The sequence below is a fragment of the Clinocottus analis genome, unplaced genomic scaffold (assembly GCF_023055335.1).
Source record: "Clinocottus analis isolate CAN_PGR_092001 unplaced genomic scaffold, fCliAna1.0.p SCAF_7, whole genome shotgun sequence".
NCBI classification, from domain to species: Eukaryota; Metazoa; Chordata; class Actinopteri; order Perciformes; family Cottidae; genus Clinocottus; species Clinocottus analis.
The window spans coordinates 10,401,832-10,429,515 of NW_027176229.1; the positions used below are offsets into that span (position 1 = coordinate 10,401,832).

The 27,684-nt window shown below is 42.0% G+C and overlaps 2 protein-coding genes across 14 annotated transcripts in view; both read left to right on the top strand.

Annotated features, from left to right (window-relative positions):
* The window catches only part of LOC137805183 (uncharacterized), a 47,744-nt gene extending 47,458 nt beyond the window's left edge, over positions 1-286 (top strand). The window contains exon 8 of the mRNA XM_068604987.1: positions 46-286. Within this exon, the coding sequence (XP_068461088.1) occupies positions 46-264 (219 nt within the window). The 3' untranslated portion in view covers positions 265-286. The remainder of the gene's footprint in view (positions 1-45) is intronic.
* On the top strand, positions 69-27,679 carry LOC137805093 (RIMS-binding protein 2-like). 13 transcript variants are annotated; one of them, XR_011080202.1, is made up of 25 exons: positions 69-168; positions 1,593-1,697; positions 3,220-3,270; positions 3,708-3,728; positions 6,008-6,212; positions 6,991-7,139; positions 7,676-7,755; positions 8,467-8,576; positions 8,656-9,528; positions 12,744-12,916; positions 13,433-14,098; positions 14,341-14,490; positions 14,826-14,987; positions 16,421-17,191; positions 18,252-18,360; positions 18,843-18,968; positions 20,303-20,484; positions 20,670-20,838; positions 20,974-21,036; positions 21,332-21,435; positions 22,507-22,533; positions 23,046-23,117; positions 23,688-23,822; positions 24,717-24,837; positions 26,206-26,294. XR_011080202.1 is itself a non-coding variant. In XM_068604816.1 (25 exons), exons 2-24 carry the CDS (start codon positions 1,596-1,598, stop codon positions 24,741-24,743), a joined length of 4,527 nt encoding a protein of 1,508 aa, XP_068460917.1. In that variant the 5' UTR covers positions 69-168; positions 1,593-1,595; the 3' UTR covers positions 24,744-24,761; positions 26,206-26,290. The 13 variants fall into 13 exon arrangements, 12 of the variants coding, with proteins under 12 accessions (XP_068460917.1, XP_068460909.1, XP_068460911.1 ...); XM_068604816.1 differs by having other exon boundaries at positions 24,717-24,761; positions 26,206-26,290; XM_068604808.1 differs by lacking the exon at positions 24,717-24,837 and having other exon boundaries at positions 26,206-27,679.
* The last annotated feature ends 5 nt before the right edge of the window (positions 27,680-27,684 follow it).

Sequence of the window (27,684 nt, forward strand, 5' to 3'; positions counted from 1 at the left end):
TCTCAAACTCGGTCTCTTTGCTCCTTGCTTGTTCTGTCCGCACAGGTGAAGTCTGAGTATGCCCAGCTCAAAGAGACCCTTGGTGCTGTGACGCAGGAGAGAGATTTAGCCCTGTGGGAGAGGAACAAGCTCCAAGGCAAACTGGAGAACCTAGAGCAGGTGCTCAAGGTGAGGAAGCCATCTCCGAGGGCAGACTTGACCGCACTGTCCCTCAGTACTGTGTGCATTTCTAGTCCTAGTAGTCTGTCTATCCCGGGATCCTAATTCAGGTGTTTTTATGGAGCCTAACCCCTTGCCAGTACCCCTTCTCCTACCTGTGCTACACTGCCTCCGTCTGGTTATCTTCCGCTATGCTGTCTAATGTCCCTGACATGTCTGTTGCCTTCCAGTGTCGTGTTGGGAGGTCTGACCAGGAGCTGTGAAAGAGTAGAAGCTTGGAGCAGTCTGCCTCCTTTTCCTTCCCTATCCCACCCTTTCATGTTGTCATACCCTCCCTGACGGGTCCCTCCCCCCCCCGCCCTGTCCCTTCTCCCCCTGCTAGATTTTTCAGGTATCACTGCTATGTCCATCTGTTAGGGAGCAGTCCTATTCAATCCCATTCTGAATGCTTTCTGTCCACCTCAGTGGCTGTGCTTATCTCTCCCGTTATCCGTGGGCTGCTTACCAAACATCCGAATGGTCACCAGCTACACGACCACAGCACTGTGGAATGTGAATTATTTTGCATGAGGCAGGACAAAGAGTTTGGCTTTATGATGATGGGAGGGGGTGGAGGAGGAAATAGAGAGACTGCGTCACCTTTCATGATGATAATGTCACCTACAAGTTTGATGACATTACCTATCTTAGGCCTTGATTTTTACTGGCATGAAAAAGTAATTTGCTTCTTTCACCTGACAGTGTCGCAAGTTTTCATATATAGTGGGAGTAGTGATCTATTTATTGTGTTATGAAGAGCCTAGCATTCTGTCTCTGTATTGTATGGCTTCTTTTGTTGTTATGGATGACCACAGACAAGTGAGCACGCCACAGAGTTTGCTCACCCTTTTCATGTAACATAAAACTCTGTATTGATCATACAAAGACAACATAACAGCATAACTGAGACCAGCTCTTCAAACAGTACCAGTGACCAGACTTCTAACAGGTATTATGTTACCTAAAGAGGGCAGCAAACCTCACTGTGGATTGATGTTAGGGTTGTTTTTGTTCTCACAGTAATACATCTCTAGTCCTCTTCCATAAGCACCTTATGTGCAAAATTTGATCTGATCTCTCCCGCAGATCATTTTACATAAACCGTTCCCACATGACTTTTGCTGTGGCATAGTTTATGTCTTTCTTGTTTTTAAGGGTTTAAAGGTCAATACACTGTTAACCAGCCTCTGTATGACTGATGTGTGATATGTGTGTGTGTGTGTGTTCACATGTAACACCTGTGTTGTCTCTGAGTGTGGAGTCAAAGATGCATTTTGTGTTGGCTCAGTGGCAATGGATTTTTAGTTCTACTAACAGTGGCCCTCTCTATGCTCCCCCCCCCCCCCATACAATCCTCCCTCCCGGCTCTCCACCCCTGCACCCCCTGCGGACAGCATATGCGCGAGGCTGCAGAGCGGAGGCAGCAGCTAGAGTTGGAGCATGAGCAGGCCTTGGCTGTACTCAATGCAAAGCAGCAGGAGATTGAAGTTCTTCAGAAGGTAAGGAAGCTCAGGCTACTTACACTCACAGCACCAGAGCTTTGGGCTTTCTTGTTTGCTTCGCCTGCACCCGTGTCATGAGTCAAAGAGCTTTTAGTTCCATCAAAGGTGAAAGTCAAGTCAAAGACTGTTATGCAGAGAGCAGAGCAAAGAGGCTGTAGCACTCACTTCTCTCAACATTTTCGTCATTGGCACAATAAGAGCTCTCCCAGTGCATCCTCTCAACCCCATCCTTCAGCTGTCTATCTCTCCAAACCCTGAGTGCTCAACATTTCAGGAGCAGTACTTTTGTTTGTTGCACGCAAGCAAATCAAACATTCAAAACCCAGAGTAGATTTGACACTTTTTAGAGGCTTGCTTAAACAAAAATGCTGGCCAGGGCCATTTGATGGTCGGGCCTCTGTGCACTGGAGCTGACTGTAATGTCAGAGCAAGCACAGCAACGGCTGCGATGGCTGATACTTTAGTGTGAACGTGATAGGAATCGTCACCAATGTCTTCTCGAGAAACCGCGTGTAACCCAGTGTTGCTCTTGCTGCAGTGTTGCTCTAACGTCACAGTCAGCCTTTCACAGGCAGTTCTCAGCTTCTTTCTCTCATTAACAGAAGCTCATTACTGCCTTATCTTTCTTGCTGCTCTTTGCATTCTCCTCAATGAATTGCCTGCAAAGTAGATTCATGAAATTGTCCACAGATGCTCTTCATGTAGAACACAGATGTGGCGCATACAATGGTACATTTCTACACATTTTAATGCTTCTATAATACTTTAAACTGCATCTCTCTTGATTGCACAAGCCTCCTTAATTTATTATTGATGGAACATTATTTAAAATGTCTTTGTTAAAATTGCATAAATTTGCACAGAGCCTAAGTCAAAGCTATGTTTTTTGAAAGTAACTTCAACAACCATTCAAACATACAAAGCTAAGGTTGCCCCTGCGTTCCATACTATTGTAGCAACAAAATATTTGGGTTTAAATTGGCGTATGAGATAACTGGGATTACATTTTCAGTACACTCTACGTCAATGAGACTTCTCAAATTCTCATTACCTGTGGGCCAGTGGCCAGGTTGTTCTTGAGTGGAGGGGGCACTTGAACACCTCGTATTCCAGGAGAATGGCAGAAATGCATGTTCCTTACGTTTGAAAGAGATATAAACAGGCTTTCCCATGGTATAACATTTATTGACAAGAAGCTTTGTAGAAATATTCCAAACTTTTGGTTCGATGTTTATAAAGCAGGTTGTAGTTAAGCATGAGTTGTCTAAATCAAGAGTGTTTTAAAATGTTAAATGTGAGGTAAAAAAATATAAGGTGGAGGTAAGAGTCATCCTTCATTGTCGCCTCTCAGTGTTGACAGAGACAGTGGCTTTCTTTTAACCATTTTCACCCAAATCCCCAATTAATGAAAAAGGTGTTCGCAGTTTGTCTGCAAAGGCCTTTCATTGGAGTTTTAAACTGAAACGTAACTGCAACAGAAATGAAGGTGAACTGAAACATTGCACCCTGTATTTCCCAGGCTCAGGTTGAGGCAAAAGAGGAACATGAAGGCGCTGTCCATCTGTTAGAGGTGAGCGTCCGGACTGTGGGGGGGTTGACTGTGTTTATGTGGTTACTGCTGCAGGATAAGGGACGAGTCCACCCCGTGTAGACATTTCCTGCTCTTCTTGACCTCACTAAACCTTTATGCTCTGTTTTTTTCTGGGCTGAGTATATTTATTTTCACGCTATTGTTAAATTGACCTGGGTGCTACACCTTTAAACTTAATAAAGTTGTTTAAATAGCAGCTAAATACATTGTAAACAGACTGCTATTATCTGTCTATTAGATTATCTTTCTTTTAATATTGTAATATAGTTTTGATGCGTTTCAGCGGAAGTCCAAGTTGACAGTAATTTTAAGAGTGTAGTACTTTCAAGATGTGTACGAGTGATCACATGTGTAATTGTGTTTTATTTCTTTCCTACATCTCTTTTTACTGAATGGGTGTGTTTATGCTTATACAGAACCACTTGGACAGCATGCAGGTATTTCAGAGTTGTTTTTATTTATTTACTTAATACTTTTTTGACACCTTTCCCAGTATCAATAGTATCAGGTACGATGATGAAACACCACATTACAAACACAATTATTTATCATGATCTAAGTTTTGTATTAATGATAAACACGATAAAATATACAAGTGGTACTCAAGAGGTAAAATTAACATAAAGCAGACATCAGTTCAGAACTAATCAGATGTATGCTCTTTGCTTTTTGGTTTTCAGAAATATTCAGGGCTGCTTCTTTTCTTGGGCTTTACTACCCACTCAGCTCTGTTGCACATTTCTCATCAAAGCAAACTCACAAGTGGAGAGCTTTTTGAAAGTCTGGAACTTGACTGACAGCATAAACTGGAGGTCTTTCTGACTTGATCATAAAGAAAAATTCAGCGACACTTGCTTAACAATTGATGAAAAGATTCAGAATATGGATCGACTTCAATTAAAGAGGAATGCCAGGGGCCTCAGTGACCGACCTCAATCCCACATAATCAAAGCCCATCAACACATTGAGGTGTGCAAATTTAACTTTATAAGACCAAACACGTGTAATAATGTGTGTTTAAATGTGATCAAAGAAAAATAGCTGGCTACAATAAATTACTGAAGAAAATCAATTTCATTTGTAAATTATACTGCAAACAAATCTGGAAGTCTTTATGTATTGCAGATGTTTTTAGGTAGAATTAATATATTAGTCATTATATGTATGTACCTATGCATCCAGTAAATGTTATCTTTCTTAGTGTATAAGACTGTTTCATTATCAAAGGATCACATTGCCAAACAGTGAATGTGATCCGGTAGTCGTAGCGTTGCATGTCTGTTACTCAGCATGTGTTTTAAAAACTATTTGCCATACAGCTGAGAAGTGTATGAAGCTATTAAAACTAATGTCTCTTAATTTACTAATTATATTTCACAACTGCAAGACTTCCTTTGTTGTCTGTCTGCTAACAGCATGTTATATCCAGCGACAACGAGTTTGCATGAAATGGACTCCGCGACTAACAGAGTAGAGCACAGAAAGCGTTGCAGGGAGCGCGCTGTGTGTTGGGCAGTGCTAAATAAAATCCATGGTAGCTTCAATGTCCTCCAGAGCATCTGCACTTCAGATTGTTGTCAGTTTGAGATTGAAAAGTGATTTCTGATCAACCATTTACCCATTCATGCTTGAGCACCTGGAATTTTCATTTTACCTGCCCAAACAATAATGCTCAGTTTGTCAGTGTTATTTTGTGTAATCGAGTATCCTGCTCTTAAAGTATATGGCTGATGGCATTTTTTCATATTTGTCAATATCAACAAATCCCATGAAATGACCATGACCAACAATATGCACTACTTCCCTACCCTGTCTGTGGCTTCCAGACCCATGTTCAATTATTTACAATGAACATATTCTGTATTGTCACAAATACATATTTTAATATGTAAAACAAAAAGAAGTTATTACTCAAAACAGTTAAATGTTAAATAACTCACATATAACAAACTCAAACAGAAGTAAATAGAGCATTTGTTGTGTATTGTACGGCAGATTAGGACACATTTTGGGCACCTACTGGGTATTGACAGCAGCAGGACAGTTTTCAGTTTGTGGGATTGACTTAAAGGACCAGTGTGTAAGTTTTAGGTGTATCTATATGGAAAATAATATTCATAACTATGTTTACATTAGTGTATAATGGCCTGAAACTAGGAATTGTTCTTTTTTTATTAGTTTAAGACAATAGTTGTTAGTTGGACAACATTCTTGTTGGTTCTGGTCTTTATAAGGGATTACTTGACAATACAAAAATGAAACAACATCCTCAGCCTCATCCTATAAGACAATGTGCAGTTTGCGTGTGCATATTCTGTTTTGACGCAAGACAGTTTTTATTGTCATTATTATTAGCATTAACTGTAGTTGTGCATGTGTTCTGTCTACTGTTTGTAGTGGGCAAAGTCATTTAAAAAGCGTTTTATCAGTAATGACGAGTCCACATTTTTTGAGTCCTAAATTAAATGTTATTTCTATTTGTGTGTAGACAGTAGACGTATAGCATCTTACATACGTACCTGCTCTACTGTGTGTACTCTTGTATTTCTGTGTACAGAATATTCAGTCCTGCATCCTCTGGTTTCCTTATTTTTTCTTCTGTTGTTTTCCTATGTTTCCCATCCTTTCCCGGTCCGTCTGTCCTTCTGTCTGTCTGTCTGTCTGTCCCTGTCTCTCATTCCTTCTCTTGACGACTCTCCTCCCTCACCACCATCAGGCCAAAGTCCGCGAGCTGGAGGAAAAATGTCGGTCTCAGAGTGAGCAGTTCAACCTCCTCTCAAAAGAGCTGGAGAAGTTCCGGCTCCAGGCCGGGAAGTTTGATATCCTCAGCACTGACCCCTTAACTGTTTGTGAATCTCCCGGGTCGCCCAACAAAACCCTCTCACAGCTCCTTAATGGACTGGCTGCCCCCATAGGGAAAGGTATGTCTAAGATCATTATGCTGAGATGAAGGTGTTGTTTTTACAATGCTTCATATTCATATATTAAGTGTTTAGTAAGATAAAATAGTAATATTTATTTAATGTCATATTTTCAAGTGGCTAAAATCCCTTTTCGGACCAAAGATAATAAAATACATTAATTTTGCATTGTGTAATTGAATACATGTATAATGTCTGTCATTGGAGAGCTGCTAGCAAAACCTCCACACTGTATGTACAGTGAACAGGGAGTCTGTTCCCTCACAACGAGGTGAGCGCATTGCAGCTTGAATTAGACAACTGAGAGGCTTCTGACTTAATTCGCAGTAAACACAAACTGTTAATGAAATTAGTGAGAATAGCTTCTGGCTGGCAAAACGTGTTCTCCGTTTGTTTTTGATTGCTTTTGTGAAGATATAAATGTTTCTAATTCCAGTAGTATGTACCATTCAACAATTCAAGTTTGACATAATTCATATTAATGGTAGTTTTTGAGAATTTTTGGAAACAGAAGAGTATGTCATTTAAAAAATAGTAATACCTTTAAAAGGAGAGCGAGTAGATAGTCATATTACAATTGCTGTTACTGTTATTGGTACTGTTTTGTGGTTTGCATTACATTTTATTCATGTGTTTCGATAATGCCAAAGACAATGTTAAAATATTGCATTACTTTAAGGTTTTCTGTCTCTCTCTTCTCTTGAGTCACAGGTTTGATATTAGTTCTGTTGTATTGTGATGTGGAGATCTAATGAGAGACATTCTGTTTGTTCCACAGGTAATGAGGCTCCAACAAGCAGATCTTTGATATCTGAGTTCATTCGTCCACTCCAGATCAGTGGAGACAAGCCAGAGCTCCTTTCTGTCAAGCCAACATTCCTCACTCGTGGTCGAGTCATCAGCCCAGCACAGGCTTTCCTCCCTGAGGTATCTGATAGTGTGTATTTGTTCCCCATATGTTTTTTTTTTTTTACCTTATTACATATTTCTATATTTTTACACTTTGCTTGACATCGAACAAACTTCAACCTGCACAAGGCAAGACTATCTAAACATTAAAAATGACACTGGGGGGCTGCAAATAGAATAATCCATAACAACTAAGATGATTTATTCTGCCCTGTTTTTCCAAATGAAAACTGGTTGTCGGGTATGTGAACTTCCACAAACAGCAAGTGACAATATTTAAAAGTCTCTCCTAAACAGCAACAAGTGAGCTCAACTCATCAATGTTAGATCTGTCGCTTCACCTTTGTTGTCTTTTACAGCAGTTTGAAACAATTTGGGGAAAATGCAGCTTCAGTTTAGCAAAGTTTTTTTTTATAGCTTTTACACTCTCTGTAAACTTGTATAAGAGTGCTTGCCCTTTGGTATTCTGAAAATTAGGTGAAAGATGAAAAGACAAAAAAAGAAGAATTTGATGTTGAAAATAAAATTATTTGTGTCTTTTTCACATTCTTTAGATGGACAAAGAGCTAAGCTCAACTACCAGGTCCAAACCAAGATTCACCGGGAAGGTTCGTCTGTGTATTGCTCGGTACAGGTATGTGCACACCCATACACAGTTATTTACTCATTTCTTCACCACGTAGATTGTTTTATTTAAATAACTGAATTTGGACAAAAACACAACCTCTTTCTGGAGTTTGTAATCAGATCAGTGCATACAATTCTCAGCTGTATGGCATTTTTGGAAATACCTTTAGTCGTTTTCATCGCATTTTAAGAGTAAGTGTTGACAGGGGCTTGGTGCTCGCATAAGAAGCAACCCTCAGAACAGTTGACTGTTCAAAAAAAGAGTGATAACTCACCAGAGAAGAGGCCGAATATCCTCTTCATCTCTCTGAAAGGAACTGAACTGGTTGCTCAGCGTGAACAAGTCATGGACACATCTTGCCGAGACTATTTGATTTCTCTCACAGAGCTTGAGGCTGTGGTCCTCAAGATGATTCAGTGTTTCTATCGCTCAAGAAAATTACCTGTCAGCACAAAAAAATAATTGAAATCCTCAGAGCACAAATATGTGAAACAGGACCGGAGTTTTCACACACATTGTCCTCAGCTCTCTCACATTTATACAAAATAAAAACAGAATACATTGATACAAATTGAAAAAAATGATATATATTTTCAAAGGAGCACTCAGCAAATAATTTTCCTTGACATACATATTAGATAACTGGAGTGGTTTACATAAATAAATAAAAAGAAACATGTCTGGAGTTGAATTGTCCGTTTATGTTTTTCGCTGTAGTTACAATCCTCATGACGGGCCTAATGAGAATCCTGAGGCAGAGCTCCCCCTGGTGGCAGGGAAGTATCTCTACGTTTACGGGACAATGGATGAAGACGGCTTTTATGAAGGTCTGACCTGTCTTGGTATTATTTAATACTCAATCATTAATATCACCACAAAACCAACTATTGTCTTTCTGTTTCTCAGGAGAGCTGCTGGATGGACAACGGGGACTCGTCCCGTCCAATTTTGTGGAATTTGTCCAAGATGAGGAGACGCCCTCTGTCCAGCACAGGGACACACTGGCTAAAGAACCTGGCTACCTCAATCACAGTAGCCTAGGGCCTCAGAGACTGAAACTTGGTACAGGAACAAGAACAGGCATAAGCAGCCTGCTGTCTGACAGTAAACTAGACTTTATTAGCACCAGCAGTTTGGGCATGGACCTCCTGGGCTCCTCAAGCAACGGGACAGGAACCTTGGATGTCAGCATTGACGAGGTCGGTGAAGACATTGTGCCTTATCCCCGCCGCATCAACCTGATTAAACAACTGGCCAAGAGTGTGATCATTGGCTGGGATCCTCCTGTGGTCCCACCGGGCTGGGGCTCCATCAGTGGCTACAATGTCTTGGTAGATAAGGAGTTGCGCATGAGTGTCCCCTACGGGGGCAGGACAAAGACTCTTCTTGAAAAGCTCAATCTTGCCACAAACACCTATCGTATCTCAGTGCAGAGCATCACTGAACGGGGCCCGTCGGACGAGCTCCGGTGCACTCTACTTGTGGGAAAGGACGTGGTGGTGGCACCTTACTACCTGCGGGTGGACAGCATCACGCAGGTCTTTGCTGAGCTCTCTTGGATGCCCAGCAACAGCAACTACAGTCATACCATATTCCTCAATGGTGCAGAATATGATATGGTGAAGGCAGGGGGCTATAAGTACAAGTTCTTCAACCTGAAGCCCATGACAGTTTACAAGGTGAAGGTTGTGGCACAGCCACATCAGGTGCCTTGGCAGCTTCCGATGGATCAAAGGGATAAAAGGGAAATCTCTGTGGAGTTCTGCACTCAGCCTGCAGGTCAGCTTCTAAAACAGTACTCACATTATTACTTATATCTGTCCAGTAAACTACAGAAACGCAGGGACTTCTTTCTTTGTATTGTATGATTTCCTTGTCATGACCAGACCTAATGCGATATTTTCAGCCCTGCGAGCACAGCTTAAGGGACAGCAAAGTCCATCTGTTGGTTGGTCTCTCAGCCCACTGCTCCGGTACAGACTGAAGTATTGTCAGTCATACAGTTCCAAGAGAATGGCGAACGACCAAGAATCGGCGAGTCGCGCATGCGCAAAGCAGTCTGTTAACGGCGTACGGTCAACTTTTAAAATCCTCTTGCGCCCAGAGACTCTCGATATGCGAAGTCAGAAACGTTGTTTATGGAGCTCCAGGCTGTAGCCTGTTTGTCTTGACCCGCACATACATGAACTGACTGTTTTAAAACTGATAGCGGTTAGCTTAAAATAGTGTTAGCTTAAAGCAGCAAATCACATTGAAATGCACGCAACATATTTTTCGCCGCTCTCTCTCTCTCTCTCTCTCTCTCTCTCTCTCTCTCTCTCTCTCTCTCTCTCTCTCGCTGTCCACTGTGTGCGCGCCCGTGTGTGCGTGTGTGTGTGTGTGTGTGTGTGTGTGTGTGTGTGTGTGTGTGTGTGTGTGTGTGTGTGTGTGTGTGCTTACTTGTGTGCGCGCCGTGTCCGTGTGTGTGCTCTGTGCGTGTCCGTGTTGGGGGCTGAACTCCGCTGCTTGCATACAGAGCAGAGTTTTAACGCGACCATGGTCGGTTAATGATTTTTTATTTTTTTATTTTTTTAGAACACCTCTCGCGGGCAACTCACGTGGTCCCTGCGGGCGACAAGGTGCCCGCGGGCTGAAATTGACTTTGCTGTGCTAAGATTTTAACTTGCGTTTCCTGATTTTGTTGGCCATTTGGGTGCTCTACAACGTTATTGAGGTGAACTTGTTGCTTACAGCAGACACAGAGACACATTAGCATTCATTTCAGGTATGTTTTGGGCTACCTGCATTACTTTTTAGCTCAATGTATCTCTCTTTAATACATGAGATGAATACAGTGCTCTTTGGCAGCGAAATGCTCGACTTTGTACGAACAAGCTTAGTGTGTCTGCTGTTTGGTGCTTGGAAGATGGTGTACAGTGTGGGCAACAGGGAATTCTTTTAATACAAGTCACAATTGTGGTTGGAGAGCGCTCAGACTGAACCAAAGGCTTGGTTTTGTTAGTGTAAATGCAGCCACTTTGTAGGTTTTGTCAAAAATGTATTTATGATAAAAGGGCAAATTGCTCTCGTGCCACCACCAATCTGATTGCCATTCTTGCAGTCTACTATTGTCTTTCAAAGTCATCTGGTATCTCAAAATGAAAGATAGTTTACAATACAGCAATCTATTTATTTAGTCGGCCACACACTTAAAGCCTATTACATTTACAAACTTGACAAAGCCAGTTTCATTTTTCCCAAGCTACTTTTAGATTGCCCTCAGGGATTTTTGTGTGTACTACAGCAATAAGTCACATGTATGTATGGTATAAACACAACAACAACAAAAATGCAATGAGAAAACATTAAAGAAGCATTTGATGAATGAAGCTTTAACACTGGAAACTGTGTCTTGCAAAGCCAAATTAGTGTAAATAGTGAGCATAGATCTCGGGGACTTCTTTTCCCGCGAGACCCGAAGATGCTTCGCTCTTGTCAGTATTCAGTCAGGTCTCACAGCCTGACTGTCAAGCTACAGGAATCTTTCAAAGTAAGACTGTGATTGTCTCCACAGCCAGCTCCATTTATAGCATTGTTTTGTGTCTGTAAATCTATAGAAACTGTGTAGTTAAACAAATTTGGGTGCAGATCAAATATGGTCCAGTTATAATTATATTGTTTTGACTAGATGCTCAGAGGAATGGCATTGTGAATAGTTAGCCTCGATTCAACATGGAAACTGAACAATAACCCACATTTTTAATATTGACATTGTTTGTAACAAACCAGACATAACAGAAAGACTATAAAGTCAAGCAATTAAAAGAAAAAAGGCTGAAAGGGAGTGGATTAAAGAGGACACAGAGGTAGGAAGACAGGAAGAGAGCTGAGGAGAGGGAGTAGGGTTGATGTTTGAATCGACATTTTCTGTTGGCAGCTGACGAGCTAACATGCTGTGAGTTCATTAAATAATCCATCTATTGAACATGTTAATTAGAAGCATCTGAAACAGTGTTAGTATCGGTGGTGAACAACCGCTGTCAATAAGAAGAACATTGTCTGAAGGCACTATATTAGGCTTTCTCACTCAGCACGGGTTCTCCAAACAACTTCATTACTTCTTAGCATTAAACATTTTTATTATTATTAGTCACACACAGCAGCCTCCAATTCTATGCCTACAAATTAGTGTCCGCTGTTTGTGTCCAGTATTAATGGAAGTTGCTCTACTGAAATATTCATTTATACACTCATTTCACCTCTCAGAGGAGCTCGTTGTTTATGACAGTTTGAAAATGACAAGAGGAAATTAAATCACCAAACAACCAATACTGCTCTGTGTGTTGTTGGCTGACAGTCAGTGTTGGAATATGATCAAGATTGTGTTGATGAAGATTCTCGGGCAAACAAACAGTTGCACGTTGCAGCACAGAGATACTGCTGACTGCATCTGCTCACTCTCTCTCACTGTGTGACTGCAGGGGAGCAGCAGCACTGCACAGATGGGAATGTTGTTTAGTATGCAAGCAGCACTGACACATTGTGGAAATAGCAAACTGGGTTTTTTTGATGCTCCATAGAATATTGTCAGCGAGAGTCTGGCAACAGGATATTGCTGCATGTACACTGATGATTGCATGTTAGCAAACTTAGCTTTTTTTCTGCCAATTTGACGCCTGCGCATAATACGCATATGAATGAATCTGTGAACACATATCACAGAGACATAACAGACATAAGTACAACAAAATCCTTCTACAAATAACAATATTTGAATATAATAGATCATTCATTCAACTGTCACTGGCTCAGTTTATCTCAGCTCATATGAACTCTTCTTTTCATTGATATCATATACGGTCCTTTTGATGTGAGACATAAAATACAGTTACCCAAGCATACCACTGTGAAATGCTACTGTGGGAAGTCCATAGCACTGAGGTCAGCACAATTTTTTAAACCAACAGAAATATTTCTGCCACTGTTGAGCTGTCTTTTTTTCTCTCCTTATCCAGTGTGTGTATTGTGCTCCCCAGGGCCCCCTCTTCCTCCACAGGAGGTGCAGGTCCAGTGTGGTCAGACGCCGGGGGTCCTGCAAGTCAGATGGAAGCCGCCATCTCTGACATCTTCAGGAACCTCAAACGGGGCCAGTGTGATTGGCTATGCCGTGTGCACAAAGGGACAAAAGGTAGCAATGTATAATATATATATATGAATCGAATATTACAAGTCTTCAAAAAATGTTTTGCCTTACTTAACGGCGACTTCAATAGTATAGTACTCTATTGCCATCTCCTGGAGAAATTATATAATGAGAGAGCTGACTTCGGCTCTATAGTGCTGCACCAGTATAAAATCCCCTTTCCACGGGCAGCAAATTTTTTGTGTCTATTCAAGCAAAATGTATTAAAAAAAATCTGCTTTCTGGATAGAGAGAAAAAGTGACCATTTCCCAACAGGCCCGTAAGGTCTTTAGTTTTTAACATGGTCATGTTTATTGTGCACCTACAAATCTGTGTCTTTTGGAGAGTTTTAATAATCAGGTATTTCTCTTCAGCCAACAGGTATGAGAGCTAGAAAGGCATGTAGTTAATGTGTATGATCGTAGGATTTCAGAATATGTACATTTCTGTGCTTACAATTTGAATTGCCCTTTGGTTAAAAAATAAATGAATAAAACTCTCTGGTTCCCATGTGAATACAGATAGCAGAGGTCTTATACCCCACAGCAGACTATGTGACCGTGGAGTTAAACAGGATTCAGTGTCTGGAGGCCAGGGAAATCATTGTAAGGACGTTATCAACACAAGGAGAGTCCCAGGACTCACCCGTGGCCATCATCCCGAACAATCTCTTGGGCTCTCCACGACTCTCCCAACGAACCACTGCACCTTCCCACCATATGGCCCACCAACAGTCCCATCCGGTACACTCACAGATCCATCCTCCTTACCCGTCAACGTACCCCCCGAACCATCCTCAGCCCCAGGTGCAGCCTCTGCCGCAAGACCAGCCACACACGCTGCCCCACGTACAGCCGCACTCACAGCCCGTGTGCCAACCCCCTACTCATCCTCAGCTTCATTTCCAGAGCCACCCAATGCCCAAGTCCAAACCCTTAGTAAGTGCCAGAGACCCAGAAACCAAAGAGCATGAGGTGGGACTTCGGACAGCACAGCTCTGGGAGCGATCCCCCTCTCCGCTTCCTCCCATGCGTGGACCCAACCTGGAGCCGCCGCACTTCCAGCCACGGCGATCGCCCTCTCCTCAGAGGATCCTGCCACAGCCTCAGGGAGCCCCCATCCCCAACACCATCGCCAAGGCCATGGCCAGGGAAGCTGCCCAGAGAGTGTTTGCCGAGGGAAACCGGGTGAGTTGACTTGTTTTCCGAAACACAGCCTACTTTAAGGAACATTTACACAATAATTAGTGTTGGTAAGTTAGAACTGCCTGTGTCTTGAAAATGATTAGGAGACTGTATTAGCAAAAAGTGGACAAATCAAACAGCTCACCTAATATTTCACTTGGTTTGAGAGAAAAACTGTGACATTATGAATGTTATACAAGCTTATTTGGGTATTTTTCCATTCTAAATATCATTTCTTTCATCAGGTTGAGAAAAGGAATATCTTCAGTGAGAGAGGTAACGTCTTGCATCCACTCAACTCTGACGAGGAGGAGGATGGCTACGACTCTCCTCATGCGAGGAGGAGAGGAGCCTCAGTGGATGAATTCCTCAGAGGCTCAGAGTTGGGCAGACAGGTACTTTACAGAAAAAACAAAGCAAGCTGTGCTCAGACAAGCGGTGAATGTGTTTTTGTTTGGAACATGGATTCACTACCGACATCATGAAGGCAAAACCATATTGAATGAAGTCAAACGACATCCCATCATAAAAAAACAAACATTTTTTAAGCCAACGAGCTGTAAGCTTTTTGAAAATAGATATATCAACATTAAAAGCTAATAGGGACCACATAATCCAGCACCAAAGATATCACCAAAAGAAAAAAACATAAATCGTCGAACTTGTTGATCTATATCATGTAGATCTATAACATTCTCCATTTCACCTTTCCCTCTGTTTTTTCTCTTAGCACCACCATCATCACTACAGCCACAGTGAGGAGTACCAAACCGAGAGCAGCCGGGGTTCGGATCTGTCTGACATAATGGAGGAGGATGAAGAAGATCTTTACTCTGAGATGCAACTGGAGGAGGGCCGTAGACGCAGCATCAACTCTCACAACACCCTTAAGGTACATACTGCACACCTTCATTCTGTAGTGGCCAGTGGGAGGCCGGAGGCAATGGGGAACACCGGGGTTTAGGGTCGGGGTAAGGGTGGAGGGGTCGTGCCACCTACAGAGGTACCCGCTCTCTCTCACAGGCTCTACAACCAGGCCCGTCGTGGCTTTGCCTGGCTGAGCTCCCCTGCCTTGTTTTAGCTGAATCTGCGGTCACACCCCAGCCTGCTGCTACACCCCGACACCTCCAGCACTGCATTAGTCTATCAAGACTGAGCCTATGGGAATGGCTGTGTGTACCGCATGCTTAAGTGTTACAAGTGTTACAAGTGTTAAAGTCAAACGTTAGAATGTGATTTTGAAGTGCACATTTTATTATACTGTACTGTATTAAAGGGTCATGGCATATCAAGTGCACATGGGAATCTCATTTAAGTGAGTACTTAAATGGAAATATTCACGCTTGTTTATGTCTGTCACATCCAAATGTTTAATTTTACTATTGTAATTGTTAACATTGTCTGTACATGATCCTGTCTCCATTTGGTCCGTCAGTGGGAATGTGTGGATGTAAAAGCAATCTGCCATCATGTTATGAGAATGAGGTGTACTTTAGTGACCGATTAGTCCTTTGTTATTAAAGTAGAATTGCTTCCAGAAGTCAATACAAAAGTATTGATTTCTGTAAGTAATTAAGTAAGTAAAATCACTGTCACACATTATCCACCACCTTGTTATTTCTGTAAACACATTATTTCAAAATATGTAAAATTATGATTTATAAATATTTATTTGAATTATATATTGCTAAGTAGTGGTATAGTCGTAATAGTAGTAAGATGAATTGTCAAATTTGCTTCTGCTGTTTTCTGTTTTTCTGTAAGCACACTGAAGGAAGTTCTGTATGTCTCACTACATTTGAAGTTGTTACAAAAAGGTGTCCTCATATAGTATTTCCTCAGCAGCTGATTCTTTCACTCATTCAGTTTCATTTGGTTCTTTAGAAGAAAAAAATGTTTTTATTCATTTCATGCACATTGAGGTTTCATTTAACCCTCACCCATGTCACTAACTGAGCTTTTTGTTTGGATATTTCCAATTTCTCACAAGTGAAATTCCCTTTTCAATATTTAACCTGTGTGCCCAGTTTATTGGTTTTTACTCCACATTTGAGCCTTCCCAGATTCCTGTTCAGAGCATGCCATTTTCTCCTCACAGATTGAGACTGCATGTCTTACTACATTGCCTCAAATAACTAATTTTGTCTTTATTTTGTCTTTCCCCCCATTTGTCCTATTCACATACTGTGTTGTTTCCTGCCTGTTCTAAAAACCTCCGAAAAACCATTCAACCTCACTCACAAAAATCTATACTGAACCTTTTGAATTGAACTTACTAACTGAAATTTGAAATTGTGGAACTTTGCCTCCTGGTCATGACTGAAGGCGTATTACAAGCGTCAGGACTTAGCCGAGGAAAGAGACTGCTGGGATCTCCAACGGGAGGTGGTGAAGCAGAAGTCGCTCCGCAGCAAGCGTCTTCACAGCATCCCCGAGGTGGCTGAGGAAGAGTCGGACTGCGTGGACAGCATGGGCCAGCGCTTGTGCTTTGAAGATGGCGGGCGGCCCGGAACGCCCCACACTCAGCGAAGGATGTATCCGCAGCACACCCACATGCACAACCATCTCACCCAAAGCAAGACCTCCCACCCCCTGCAGCGTCAGCGCTCCTCCCCTCGCTTCACCGACAGCCGCTACAACGCAGACGACCGCGGCCTGGTACGGCCCAACCGCCAGAACACCAAGAGTCCTGACAGTGGTTTAGACTGCGGCAGTGAGGAGGAAGGCTCTCTAGGCCGTGGCTATCGAGGTTACTACGCTCATGGGAGCCCCATTCGGGGGCCCGTTCACATCATTCACTGTGAAGGCCCGGTCGAAAGGCGGGCGCTGGCGATGGGTCGTAAAAGAACTCTGACCCGCCAGTGCAGCGTGGAGGAGGAGTACGCTGACCCAGTGACTGCAGCCAAGTCCGTACACACGGGTGACTTGAGGAACAGGGAGCACTTTGGGCCTGGTCGGGAGGCCGGGCCGCGAAACTACTCCAGAGAAGGGGCTCTGAGCGAGGGCAGGCTGAACGAGCTGGACAGGGTCTATTACAGCCCCCACAGGGAGGCTAGGGCCCAGTCTTTGTCCAGGCTCAACCGGGACCAGCCGCTGGTGTGTGATTCAGACTTTCTGCTGTACTATTCATCAGCAAGCTGCAGCCATTCTGTTTTTCTAAATGTTGTCTGTTTTTCTTTATGATTACCCCCTTTTCTTTCTTTCATTTGGCATTTTGTTTTTCTTTTCATGACAAGTTCTCACATGTTCATGGTTGGTCGGATTCAATGTTTCATTTTGAGTGAGTTTCGTTGCTTGTATGTCAGGTGGTATTACAGTCAAGCTTTTATTATAGTCAATTACCTAAAGGCCATTTAACTAAGTTTTGACTTCTCATGTCTTTGAGGGGAAAGGTTCCATTTCAAGGAAGATCTGTGCAATGACTGGGGAAGCACTGCTCCTGTCTTTTCTTCCCCTGCCTTCTCTCAGCTGCCGGCTTCATCTGTTACTCTCCATGGCTCACCCTGCAGCTGCAGCCATAGCGCCCCACCTTGTGCTTGAAGCATCTCCTGCCTCTCATTGCTTCATAGACAAAATAAAGCTAGATCAAGACTTCTGCAGCCTGCGGTGATTTATTTAGCCTTCAACCCATCTCTTGCTCGTCTCTTCCACTTCCATCATTTTTTTTTATAAATTAAATGTCTTAATTGTTGTAGTACAAAGCTCTAAGTTGAAGCTGTTATGGCTTTGCTCATCTAACTATCTTTATTCATTTCCTCTCATCCACTCTTTCTCTTTATTTACTCATCATATTTGTCTTTTGTGCCGCTATTTGCTTTCTTTTCTCATCAAGGAGCTGACATGCACAGAACAAAACAAACCAAACAAATGGTCTTTAGCTAAACATCTGACCTGTCCTGACCCCAAGTCCATCGTGTTGTGTTCGGGGTTGATTTGATTTACTTGTTTTAATGGCTTGTTGGGTTTCCTTATTGTTTTATGGATTCTTTTAAATATTATTTTGCCCCCCTAAGGACAAATGGAAGTCAAATCATTTGCTCTTATGGTTTTTTTGTTATTTGAACAGGATTGTGGGATTATTTTTGACGTTTGCTGATCTTCACAATGCAGACATTTTGTTGTTCTAACCTCGTGTATTTTGTTTTTTACTCTCAAGATCATTGGGAACTCAACATCTTATGGCAATGCTGATCGTCTGGACCCCACAGGGAGGAGGCCGGTTCACATCGGCAACCCTCCTCAGCAACGGTCCATCCCATCCATTGGTTAGTGAGGTCACCACATGAGGAGACGCGTCATCACCACCTGCAGGGCCACTGATGTTTGTGCTATTTATACCATGTGTTTCCCTTACCCATGTGAGCCGAGCTATACATCTCTCCCATAGAGCTTAAACAACCACGTAGAATTTCATTTTGTGGGGTGTTTGCCCACCATGTAGCTGTCCATCCTCACAAGCTGGATTCGCCAAATGTTCACATGCAGTTTTGCTGAAAAGTTATCCCAGATCCACTCCCTATGCCTGTGTTTACTGTAGGTTAACATGTTTATATGATCACCCAATTTGACCTCATTGCTGTTTTACACCCAGTGACTCCAGAGTGAAACCTGTTGCCTTGTACACCCCCCACCTCAGGGCAACGCCATCATCCTACTGTCTTAGCATGAGTGAATGGGCCATGGGGTAGAGCAGAGTGTGTGTGTGGGGGATCTCTGACGGTAACGTTGTGATTGGTGTCTTCTGTAGAGATCACCATGGACAGTAACAGTGAGGGGAGTGAGGGGAACCTCTCACCCGTCAAGGAGGATGTTTACTATGGCAGTGTAGCTCGGCGCAGGATATGGCGATCTATGTCCTCAGAGGATCAATATGGTATGTGGTGCAGCTGACTATGATAATTCACCTTGACAATGCCAGAAAAGGCCAAGAATATTTCTTGAACACATGCCGTGATATGGTGATCTTTTTGTTCTGTGCTGGACAGTTAGCTGCTTTGTTTAGTTTAGCTTCGCTGAATAAAGCTGACCGGGGAAGACAAGACTGGCCACTTTTCCTGTTTTTCGGAGAATGAAAATCCCTTCCCTGTATGTACTCCTACACCTTCAATCCCAAGAAACCCCAACTCACTCCTACTCTTCCCATTTACCCCCATATCCTCACTAACTTAGCCTGCCCTTCTTTTCCTTAGCTTCTCTGCCACCTCCTTTTTTCCTTCTCCTCCTGCCTTCTTGACCCAGAAGCCCTTTTGCTTTGATTTTGCATGACCCGTTTACAATACAGTGAGAAGGAAAGACTGTCTTGTTGGTCGAACTCGGTTGCACATTCATCAACTCTGCTACCATCGACGTCAAACAGGTTTTACACCATTGAAGCACATTTGACATCTTTCAAAACTCATTTTTCGGTTGCTTAATTAGTGTTGGTTGCAATATCTCTGAGGCATCATTCAGAATTACAATCTGCCATTGAAACATTTAACATGGGGATCCATGAGACGCATGGAGAACTGATATCAGGTCCATCCCTTCCCCCTCACTGATATCTGCGCTGCCACGAACTGCTGGAGCATTTGATGTGTTATCTCCTTTGGGAACGTGCCTCCTTTGCCCTTTTTCGCTGCATGTTGTTTCCAGATGTGGCCTAAAAGCATGACCGTACACCTGCATTTGATGGAGGAATGCTCTCCTCATCATGTCCACTCCGAGGAAAGCAAGCATGTGAATCAGCCTCTGCGAGATAAGGCAGTGAAACAGCAATGAACAATAGTGCAGTGTTACTTGTGTCCTGGTGTGCAGTCATCCAGTTTCCCTTGCACCCCAAAAACTGCTTGACATGTGTTTCCCGTGTGTTCTGTGTTGTACTGTGCTATCACTGTGCTGATGATGTTTAGTGACTGTCACGCCAGCCAGCTGAGATGTGTGAACGAAGAATCCTGATGTGCTCTGATTGTACCAAGCCTTTTTTGTAAAAGCATCCTTTGCTTTTGGTTTGTGAACACAACAGGAGTACCCTTTTCAAAGTGAAAGACATTAAAACTAAAAGCATAATTATCACATTCGATCTTTGGCTCTTTGTTCACACATGCATCTCATCGCCCTCTCCCCTGTCAGCTCTAACAAAGAGACATCTTCTGCTCTCATTGCCTCTACAGCCAGCGTGGCTGTATAAGGCTGGTAGTAGCAGCAGAGGCCTCCTCTATGTTTCAGACGGCTTTGGTGGTCGCAGGCACGGGCGGGGACGGCGCTCGCTGGATTACTATGAGGAATCAGAGCCGGAGGAGATGACCCGTGTGTTCGTGGCTCTGTTTGACTATGACCCCATGTCCATGTCTCCAAACCCTGATGCTGCTGATGAGGAGTTGCCATTTAAGGAGGGCCAGATCATCAAGGTGCTGCCCTGCAGATGATTGTTTCAAACAAACTCTTTCTATAAACGTCTAATAATCTAATTCCCTAAATGTTGTTTTAGCTGATGCCTGGAGTTATATGTAGATGGTAGTAATCTTTGCCAACCCTAGTTGTAGGAATTATGGTATCTGTCTTTGTTTTTGACAACACTTTGTTGTTTCTTAAGGTCTTTGGGAATAAAGACACAGATGGCTTCTACAGGGCAGAGGTCCGTGATCGAGTAGGTCTGATCCCCTGTAACATGGTGTCTGAGATCCAAACAGAGGATGACAATATGATGGACCAGCTCCTTAAACAGGGCTTCCTGCCACTCAACACTCCTGTAGAGAAGTTAGGTGAGCCATAATTTTACTTTTTTACTTTGCCTTTATACCCTCTGTGTTTATATCACCAACTTAATGCTCTATTCTATCATATTATACTGATGCATTTTTCCTTTCCACTTAATTTTTTTCTGCTTTCCTGTAAAGTGAACTGTGACCGTTTCAAAGATGGCCGCTCAATAAATCGCAGGTCCAGAAAGTCCAAGAGAGGTCTGTACCCAGTTAGATGCTCTTCTGCTTCATCTTTACTCTTTTTTTATTTGCTTCCCACCATCCTTATTCATCTATAAACTGCTCATTTCCACTGTATCTGCTTCTGCTGAGCTTTCCCTAACTTTGAACATAGGAATAGTTTACCTTGCACACCAGATGATCAGATTGGAAAATCTGTTGGACTTGCAAAGCTATTGTGCATCGTCACAGGTCATCAAACCCATCAAAAATGTGTTCGTATCATCATCAATTAATATTTTTTTCCGTCCGCTTTTATTTTTCCTTTCCATAGAGAGGAACAGGCGGAGCGGCCGTCAACATCCAATGTCAACACGGAGAATGGTGGCTCTGTACGACTATGATCCCAGAGAGAGCTCCCCTAACGTTGATGTAGAGGTACTGTCCTGCTGTGGCTCCAGCGTTTCACTGTCATGTTCATCTTCTCACCACCATCATGTTAGAAAATGCATAAAAACTGTGTAAAACTTCAATATTTGAGGTTCACAGGCACATAGATGAGATTACATTTATCGTCAACTCAGAATTTAAAAGATAGTTTGACATTTCTTTTAGCGCCTCGACTGGAGCAGGGGGTACCTGTCTGGTTCTGTCTGAAGTGTAATACATATGCCTACCAGCACCGTGGAGTTAGTTCAGAGGTCTCCAACTGGGGTCTGTGACCCTCTGGGTGTCCACGGAGGTACTGCAGGGTGTTGTGACATTCTTGGTTTAATGAGACAATTTTTGAATGAGACAATTCAAAAAAAAATTTTTTTTTTTTTTTTTTTTTTAATTGTACGCACAATAACATGGTATGTTTATACATGGCACCAGGCTGCGTTTAATATAAAACACAAGTTTATACAATGTATACAGTAGGGGGTCTCCGCTTCAGCTGTCAACAGCTTGCTTGTCCGTAAACCTCTTGAAACTACAACTTGTCAATTTAACCTTTTTTTTTGGGCCAGATGAAACAGAAATTTGTAACGTGTTAGTAAGTGTGCGAGGAGACAGAACTTGCCCCAAGCCTGAAGCCTTACCTTACTGTATAACTCTTGGCAAGATGTCAAACTATTCCTTTAAGTGTGATCCGGTGAATAAGGCTCTTTTCACAGCAGCTACTTTGACATGTCATTGCAGGGTAAACACAGGTATTATTAAAACCATATATTATGATGGTCTATTTAGTTAGGCCAAGGCCCTGCTATTGTGCATGCTGGTTCACTGGAAGGGCTGTGACACACTAAAGAGAATGAGACCATAATGGATCTGATCAATTACACCGGTGTTTATCCTGCTTTGATGTGTCCACATGGTTGCTGAAAAAAGCCTATATTGACAAAGAGGTTGAAGGAGTTACAGTTAGCATTCTGCAAGTTAGGACTGAATTACTTTCCCGTGTTGTTTTTTGCCCCACCTCCCCGTTCACTTATTCTCACCTTTCTATTGGCTCTGCCACCGACACAGTATGAGGGCAACAGACTGAATGAGGAGGTGAGTGAAGGCGAGGAGGGTACGGTAATGTCTGCTCTGTGTGTGTTTCCTCCCCCGTTTGTTGGAGTGCAAACGAGGAGGTGGGCTTCAGACGATGGTCCACGGCCCTCTGTCCCTGGTGGTCATGAATACAGCCCCTCATGCATTGCCTGAGCCAGCATCTCCCCTCCTCAGTTTGGTCTTTCGTGTCAACCTGTCTCCTATGTACATGCGCCATGTTTGGTTTGTGTGTTCTCAAAAATCCTGTAGGACAGATGTGTGTAGCAATCCTGTCTTCAAGGGTCCAACATTTGATGCATTTACAGTTGCAATAGTCCGTCTGCTGAGACTGAATTGAAACTTGTGTTTAAGATGCATCACATTGACTTGGAGAAGGAGGCACAACATTTCAAACTCATCAAACCCCAGTACATTTGATGTTTTGGAAAGTTCTCTGCACACTTATATTGCTGTAAACAACAGAAAAATTACAACAAGCCAAATGTATTTCAAGGATCTTTCTTCTTTGACAGGGTGAACTGACTTTCTGTGCCGGTGATGTCATCACAGTTTTTGGTGAAATAGATGAAGATGGTTTTTATTATGTAAGTATTAAACATTTCCATATCCGTTGAGCATCAGCTTCTTACAAATAATTTGTCAAATCTCTCATCCCCTCACACACCTAACTGGATTCTTTGCTACAGCTATGGCTCATGGGCTATTGTTGCACAATAGCAACGTCTCTCGACGTCTATCTCAGAAACAAAGTAGAAGTAATTATAACTGGCGGTAATAATTTAAACCTACACAAATACAAACCAAAGCTTTTTTAATCTATTGTTAAATTACCCTGAATACTCCAGGTTGAGGAAGCAAAAGGTCAGTTGAGTCATGAAGTGGGAGGACTTGTTTTGAGTGCTCCTGGTTCTGGAAGTAAAAACACCATTCATTCTTTTTCTCCCATATACAATGTTACGTGACTCACATTAAAAGCACAAGCGAACTGCATTAGAAAATATCTGGTACAAACATGTGTCCATGAAAACTTTGTGTCAGCAGTTCCTCCCATCTCACAACTTTATTGCAGCTTTAATTTGAAACTAACTTCCATGCCCCTCTTCAGAGTACGGGGATAACCTGTTAAAGTCTCACTGTCCTTGTTTACTCTTCAGGGCGAGCTCAATGGACACAAGGGACTTGTTCCTTCCAACTTTCTAGAAGAAGTGCCTGATGATGTAGAGGTTTTTCTCACTGACTCACCATCTCGATACCCCCAGGACACTCCTGCAAGGATAAAGACCAAAAGGGTACATGCTCCTTCGCAGTACTAGCCCTCTCTCATCCATTTACTCTTTTCAGTTCCTTCTATCTCCTTAAGTAGCGTGTGTGTGCGCGTGTGCGAGCGTGCGTGTGTGTGTGTGTGTGTGTGTGTGTGTGTGTGTGTCAATGAAGTACAATGGGATTTTTGACTTTGGAGCATTACACTGTAAATAAATAGATGTCTAAGATCTATGAAAAAAATAAAACTTTAAGAATAATACTTGACAGAGGTACTTTTATTTTTCATGTTTACTGCTGTGAAAGGGGGGGAAGTTCTACATTGCATAATACATGGATCTATTGTATTCATAAAGCATTCTCGATGATATTAAAGTGGAGGGGGAAACGCTCCTGTGACTTTTTACTTGTTCTGTAATGTCTTGAAAAACAACAGTTAACACTTTTTGCACATGCATATTTAGCATTTTAACCGATGCTTTATGAATATATTCTGTGTTTGATCTCAAATCATTTCTAATAGAGTAAATAGTTTTGTTGTACTCAAAGATGATCTATGTCGTCTGTAGCTCAGCATGTTCTATAGTCCAGATGCATGAATTATTGAACATTTTATAAAAAAAAGTCTAGTGTAGTACAACTTTTGTATTTGCTCCTGAACGCCTTGTTTTGTATATTGCTTTCTTGTAAAGTAGCACGCAAGAATATGTTGCCATCAGAGAATAATTTCAGAAGTAATTATTTACGAAATGTAAATGTTATTTTGTGTTTAACAAATAATGAAATTGTGGACATATGAATAGGTTTCATCAGATATTTATTTCCCTGTGGTCTGATTTGCCATTGTCACAGTGCAAACTATTGGAATGCCATCACCATATATATTTTTTTCATTTCTTTTCCTCACCCGCTTGGCAAAACAGAAGAAGAGTGTTCATTTCACACCTTAAAGGCTCTGTTTCCGTCACGTAAGTGAGCAACTGAGGATACCAAGAGTACGCCCCCCTCGTCTAATGCAGATGACATGGGTACCCTTAGCTTCTGGTATGCAACATGTGTACTTTATATGACATTCCTTTAGTGCTGCTATGCTTTTAGGTAGTTTTAGGATTCCTCTTTGTTTCACTAAAACACTTATTCATGTTTGTTGTTAGCTAGTAAACCCAGCCAATGCATTAGACAAGATGTATGGTATCTTCAGTTGTTTCTCTGAGTGTTGTACATGACAATGTCCGTCTCCTGCAATAAGTCTCCTGCTGTAACTCATGGTAAGCTAAAAGGCCATTGTTGTACAATTACCCTGAACTGTCAAAACGTTTAGTTAAAATAAATGGTCACAACAGTTAGCCAGTCAGCGCAGGGTGACAAGCCAGAAAATCTGATCAATTCTATGCAAAAACCCCGTAGAAAAGCATGAAGAGATTTTATTAAATTTGTATCAAAACAGTTAGCATTTAGGTTTGAAATTTAGGTGAGACTATGTAACTTCTGCAAATGACCGAATTCCAACACTAATTTTGAGCTAATATGCAAAGTTACTGTCACAGTGTAAAGAGAGATGAAGTCAGAACACTGACCATCAGCTACTGGTCATGCCAGTTCAAGTAGGCTGGAGCTACAAAACCCCCGAGTGCATTGAATTGAGGTTTATGGGTTTATTTGTTTTCACAAAAGTTACAGTCTCAATTTAAACTTTATAATAAAATACCAAATGAAGCAGAATGATTTTGATATGGTACATATTCTGGTGTTAAAACAGATGTTGCATATATGAATAGAGCCTCATATGGAATCTGACCATCCATCTTCCCAAAGTGCAATTTAAAGGAGCCTTTTAGCTCATGATTACAGAAAAGGAATAGTGACTAGTAGTTGCTCTGTAACCCAGTTGTATCAGTAAATATCTATCTATATATCTATATCTATATAGATATAGATCTATATATATATATATATATATGTATATGTATATATATATTTATATTTAAGGGGAAGGAAAGTAAATGTGGTATAAATATGTCCCAATAGTCCCAAAAAGCAAATGTATCTGTTTATGTGAGAGAAACTGCCCCGCCCCTTGATATTCATTGTTAGGAAATGTGTCACTTTACATTGATGTGGAAGTTAGTCAATGTCCTGCTTACAGTCTGTGTTGTTCTAGCTTAATCCTAGCATCTTTAAAAAAAAACAACAACTTGTTTCTACCTGGCAGAGAGAGGGGGAGGGAGGCAGTGTGTATATTTGTATACACACCAGAGTGCACAGGACAACATCCAGGGAGGTAGACTTCAGAGCTATGGTGGCCCTGCTGAGACAGACAGGACTTAAGAGGAGGAGGGGAGTAGTGACTGAGGTGTGAGAGACAGCTGACTTTTTAACACCCTCAACTGTACCTTACGGGTCTCCCATTAGGTTCCATTGGAAAAAGCGGGTCCGCCCAGAAGAGCAGGCTCTCCCACAGTGCGTCCACAAATCCACGTCTCTGGCCCTGCCACCGTGGGGCCTGGCAGTCCCATCAGGGCCCCACTGGACATGTACTCCTCCACAAGGGAAAAGGGACTGCTCTCCAAAGGGAAGACACTATTGCAAAGACTTGGCGCTGTAAAATAATTTATTGGCATACTTGGAGTGTCTTCCACTTCCTCGTAGTGTTTAAAAAAAATTATTATCACGTGGACAAGTTTATTCTTGTACATCTGTTGTATACTAGAATATTTTTTGTTAAAAGTATCAGCTACATATTTTCAATAACATTTCATATTATGATCTGATGTGTGTGCTCAGTATCTTACCTCCGAGTCTCTGACGGATGCTTTACTATAGACAGAGACGGGGCACTCTCCATTTAGCCCCTGGTCATGTTGAATGGCACTGATTACACCACATTAGGAGTCTGAGCAGTGTCTCTGTGTACAGAAATCAGAATATCATTCAAATATTTTAAATCTAAAGAAAAAGATGGACTTTGTGGGCCACGAGCTGGTTTCAAGCAGCCAGTCACTTGCATTGTATGAGAGGTTTGCATGCTTTACTTCAGCACATTCCCACCTGACCCCTTGACAGTGCATGCGATGTCACAGACTCAAAAATGAAACCGGGAGCATGCATTACATAAATACAGCGTGGCTGACTGGCTGCGCAGTAAACTGAGACATAACTTTCACTTTTCTGCCCTATCTCAACATCTGTCATAGAGGCAAGCCCCCCACCCCCCTTCAACACAAACATGTCAGACACCTAATACAAGCACATACTGTATCTATGACAGGGTATCTGCATAAAAATCAGGTTGAATGGAAATGCCTAGTAGACCCAACCTCCATGTATTTGCCTTATAATCGCACAATGGTTTGTACTTTGCCAAGTAGAGCATGCAGTTTCATGTCTACTACTCATTTATGTTGGTACTTCATGGAATCTGTAAGCAGACGTTAATCCTGACTTGTGTTGTGCAGGGTATCGTGTGACTGTCGTGATTTCCATTGAACCAGAGCTTACATATAACCGTCAAGCACTCCTGTATTCACATTTACTATAAGTGAAGTAATTGATATGAATATTTTATTCTGAATTTTCTAATCTTAGAAAACAGGTGATAAAAAAGGGCAGTCAGCAAACCAATTTTAAAACAAATACTGAAGTTAATTTGATAGAACATTAGCAAATTAAGTCCCGTTACTGTAGTGCATTTGATTCACAATGTTCAACACTAGAAGACTGAAGGTTTGACATTTTCACGATGAGACAAGGCTACCTCTACGCTGCCACTCAACCCTTCGTCCCCAAAATCTAGATTCAAAACATGATTCAAGCCAAACAATCAGTCATTGAAGCCTGTGTAGTGTCAGTTTGGTTGGTGCAGAAATAAAGTACTGTCCATCAATAATATAT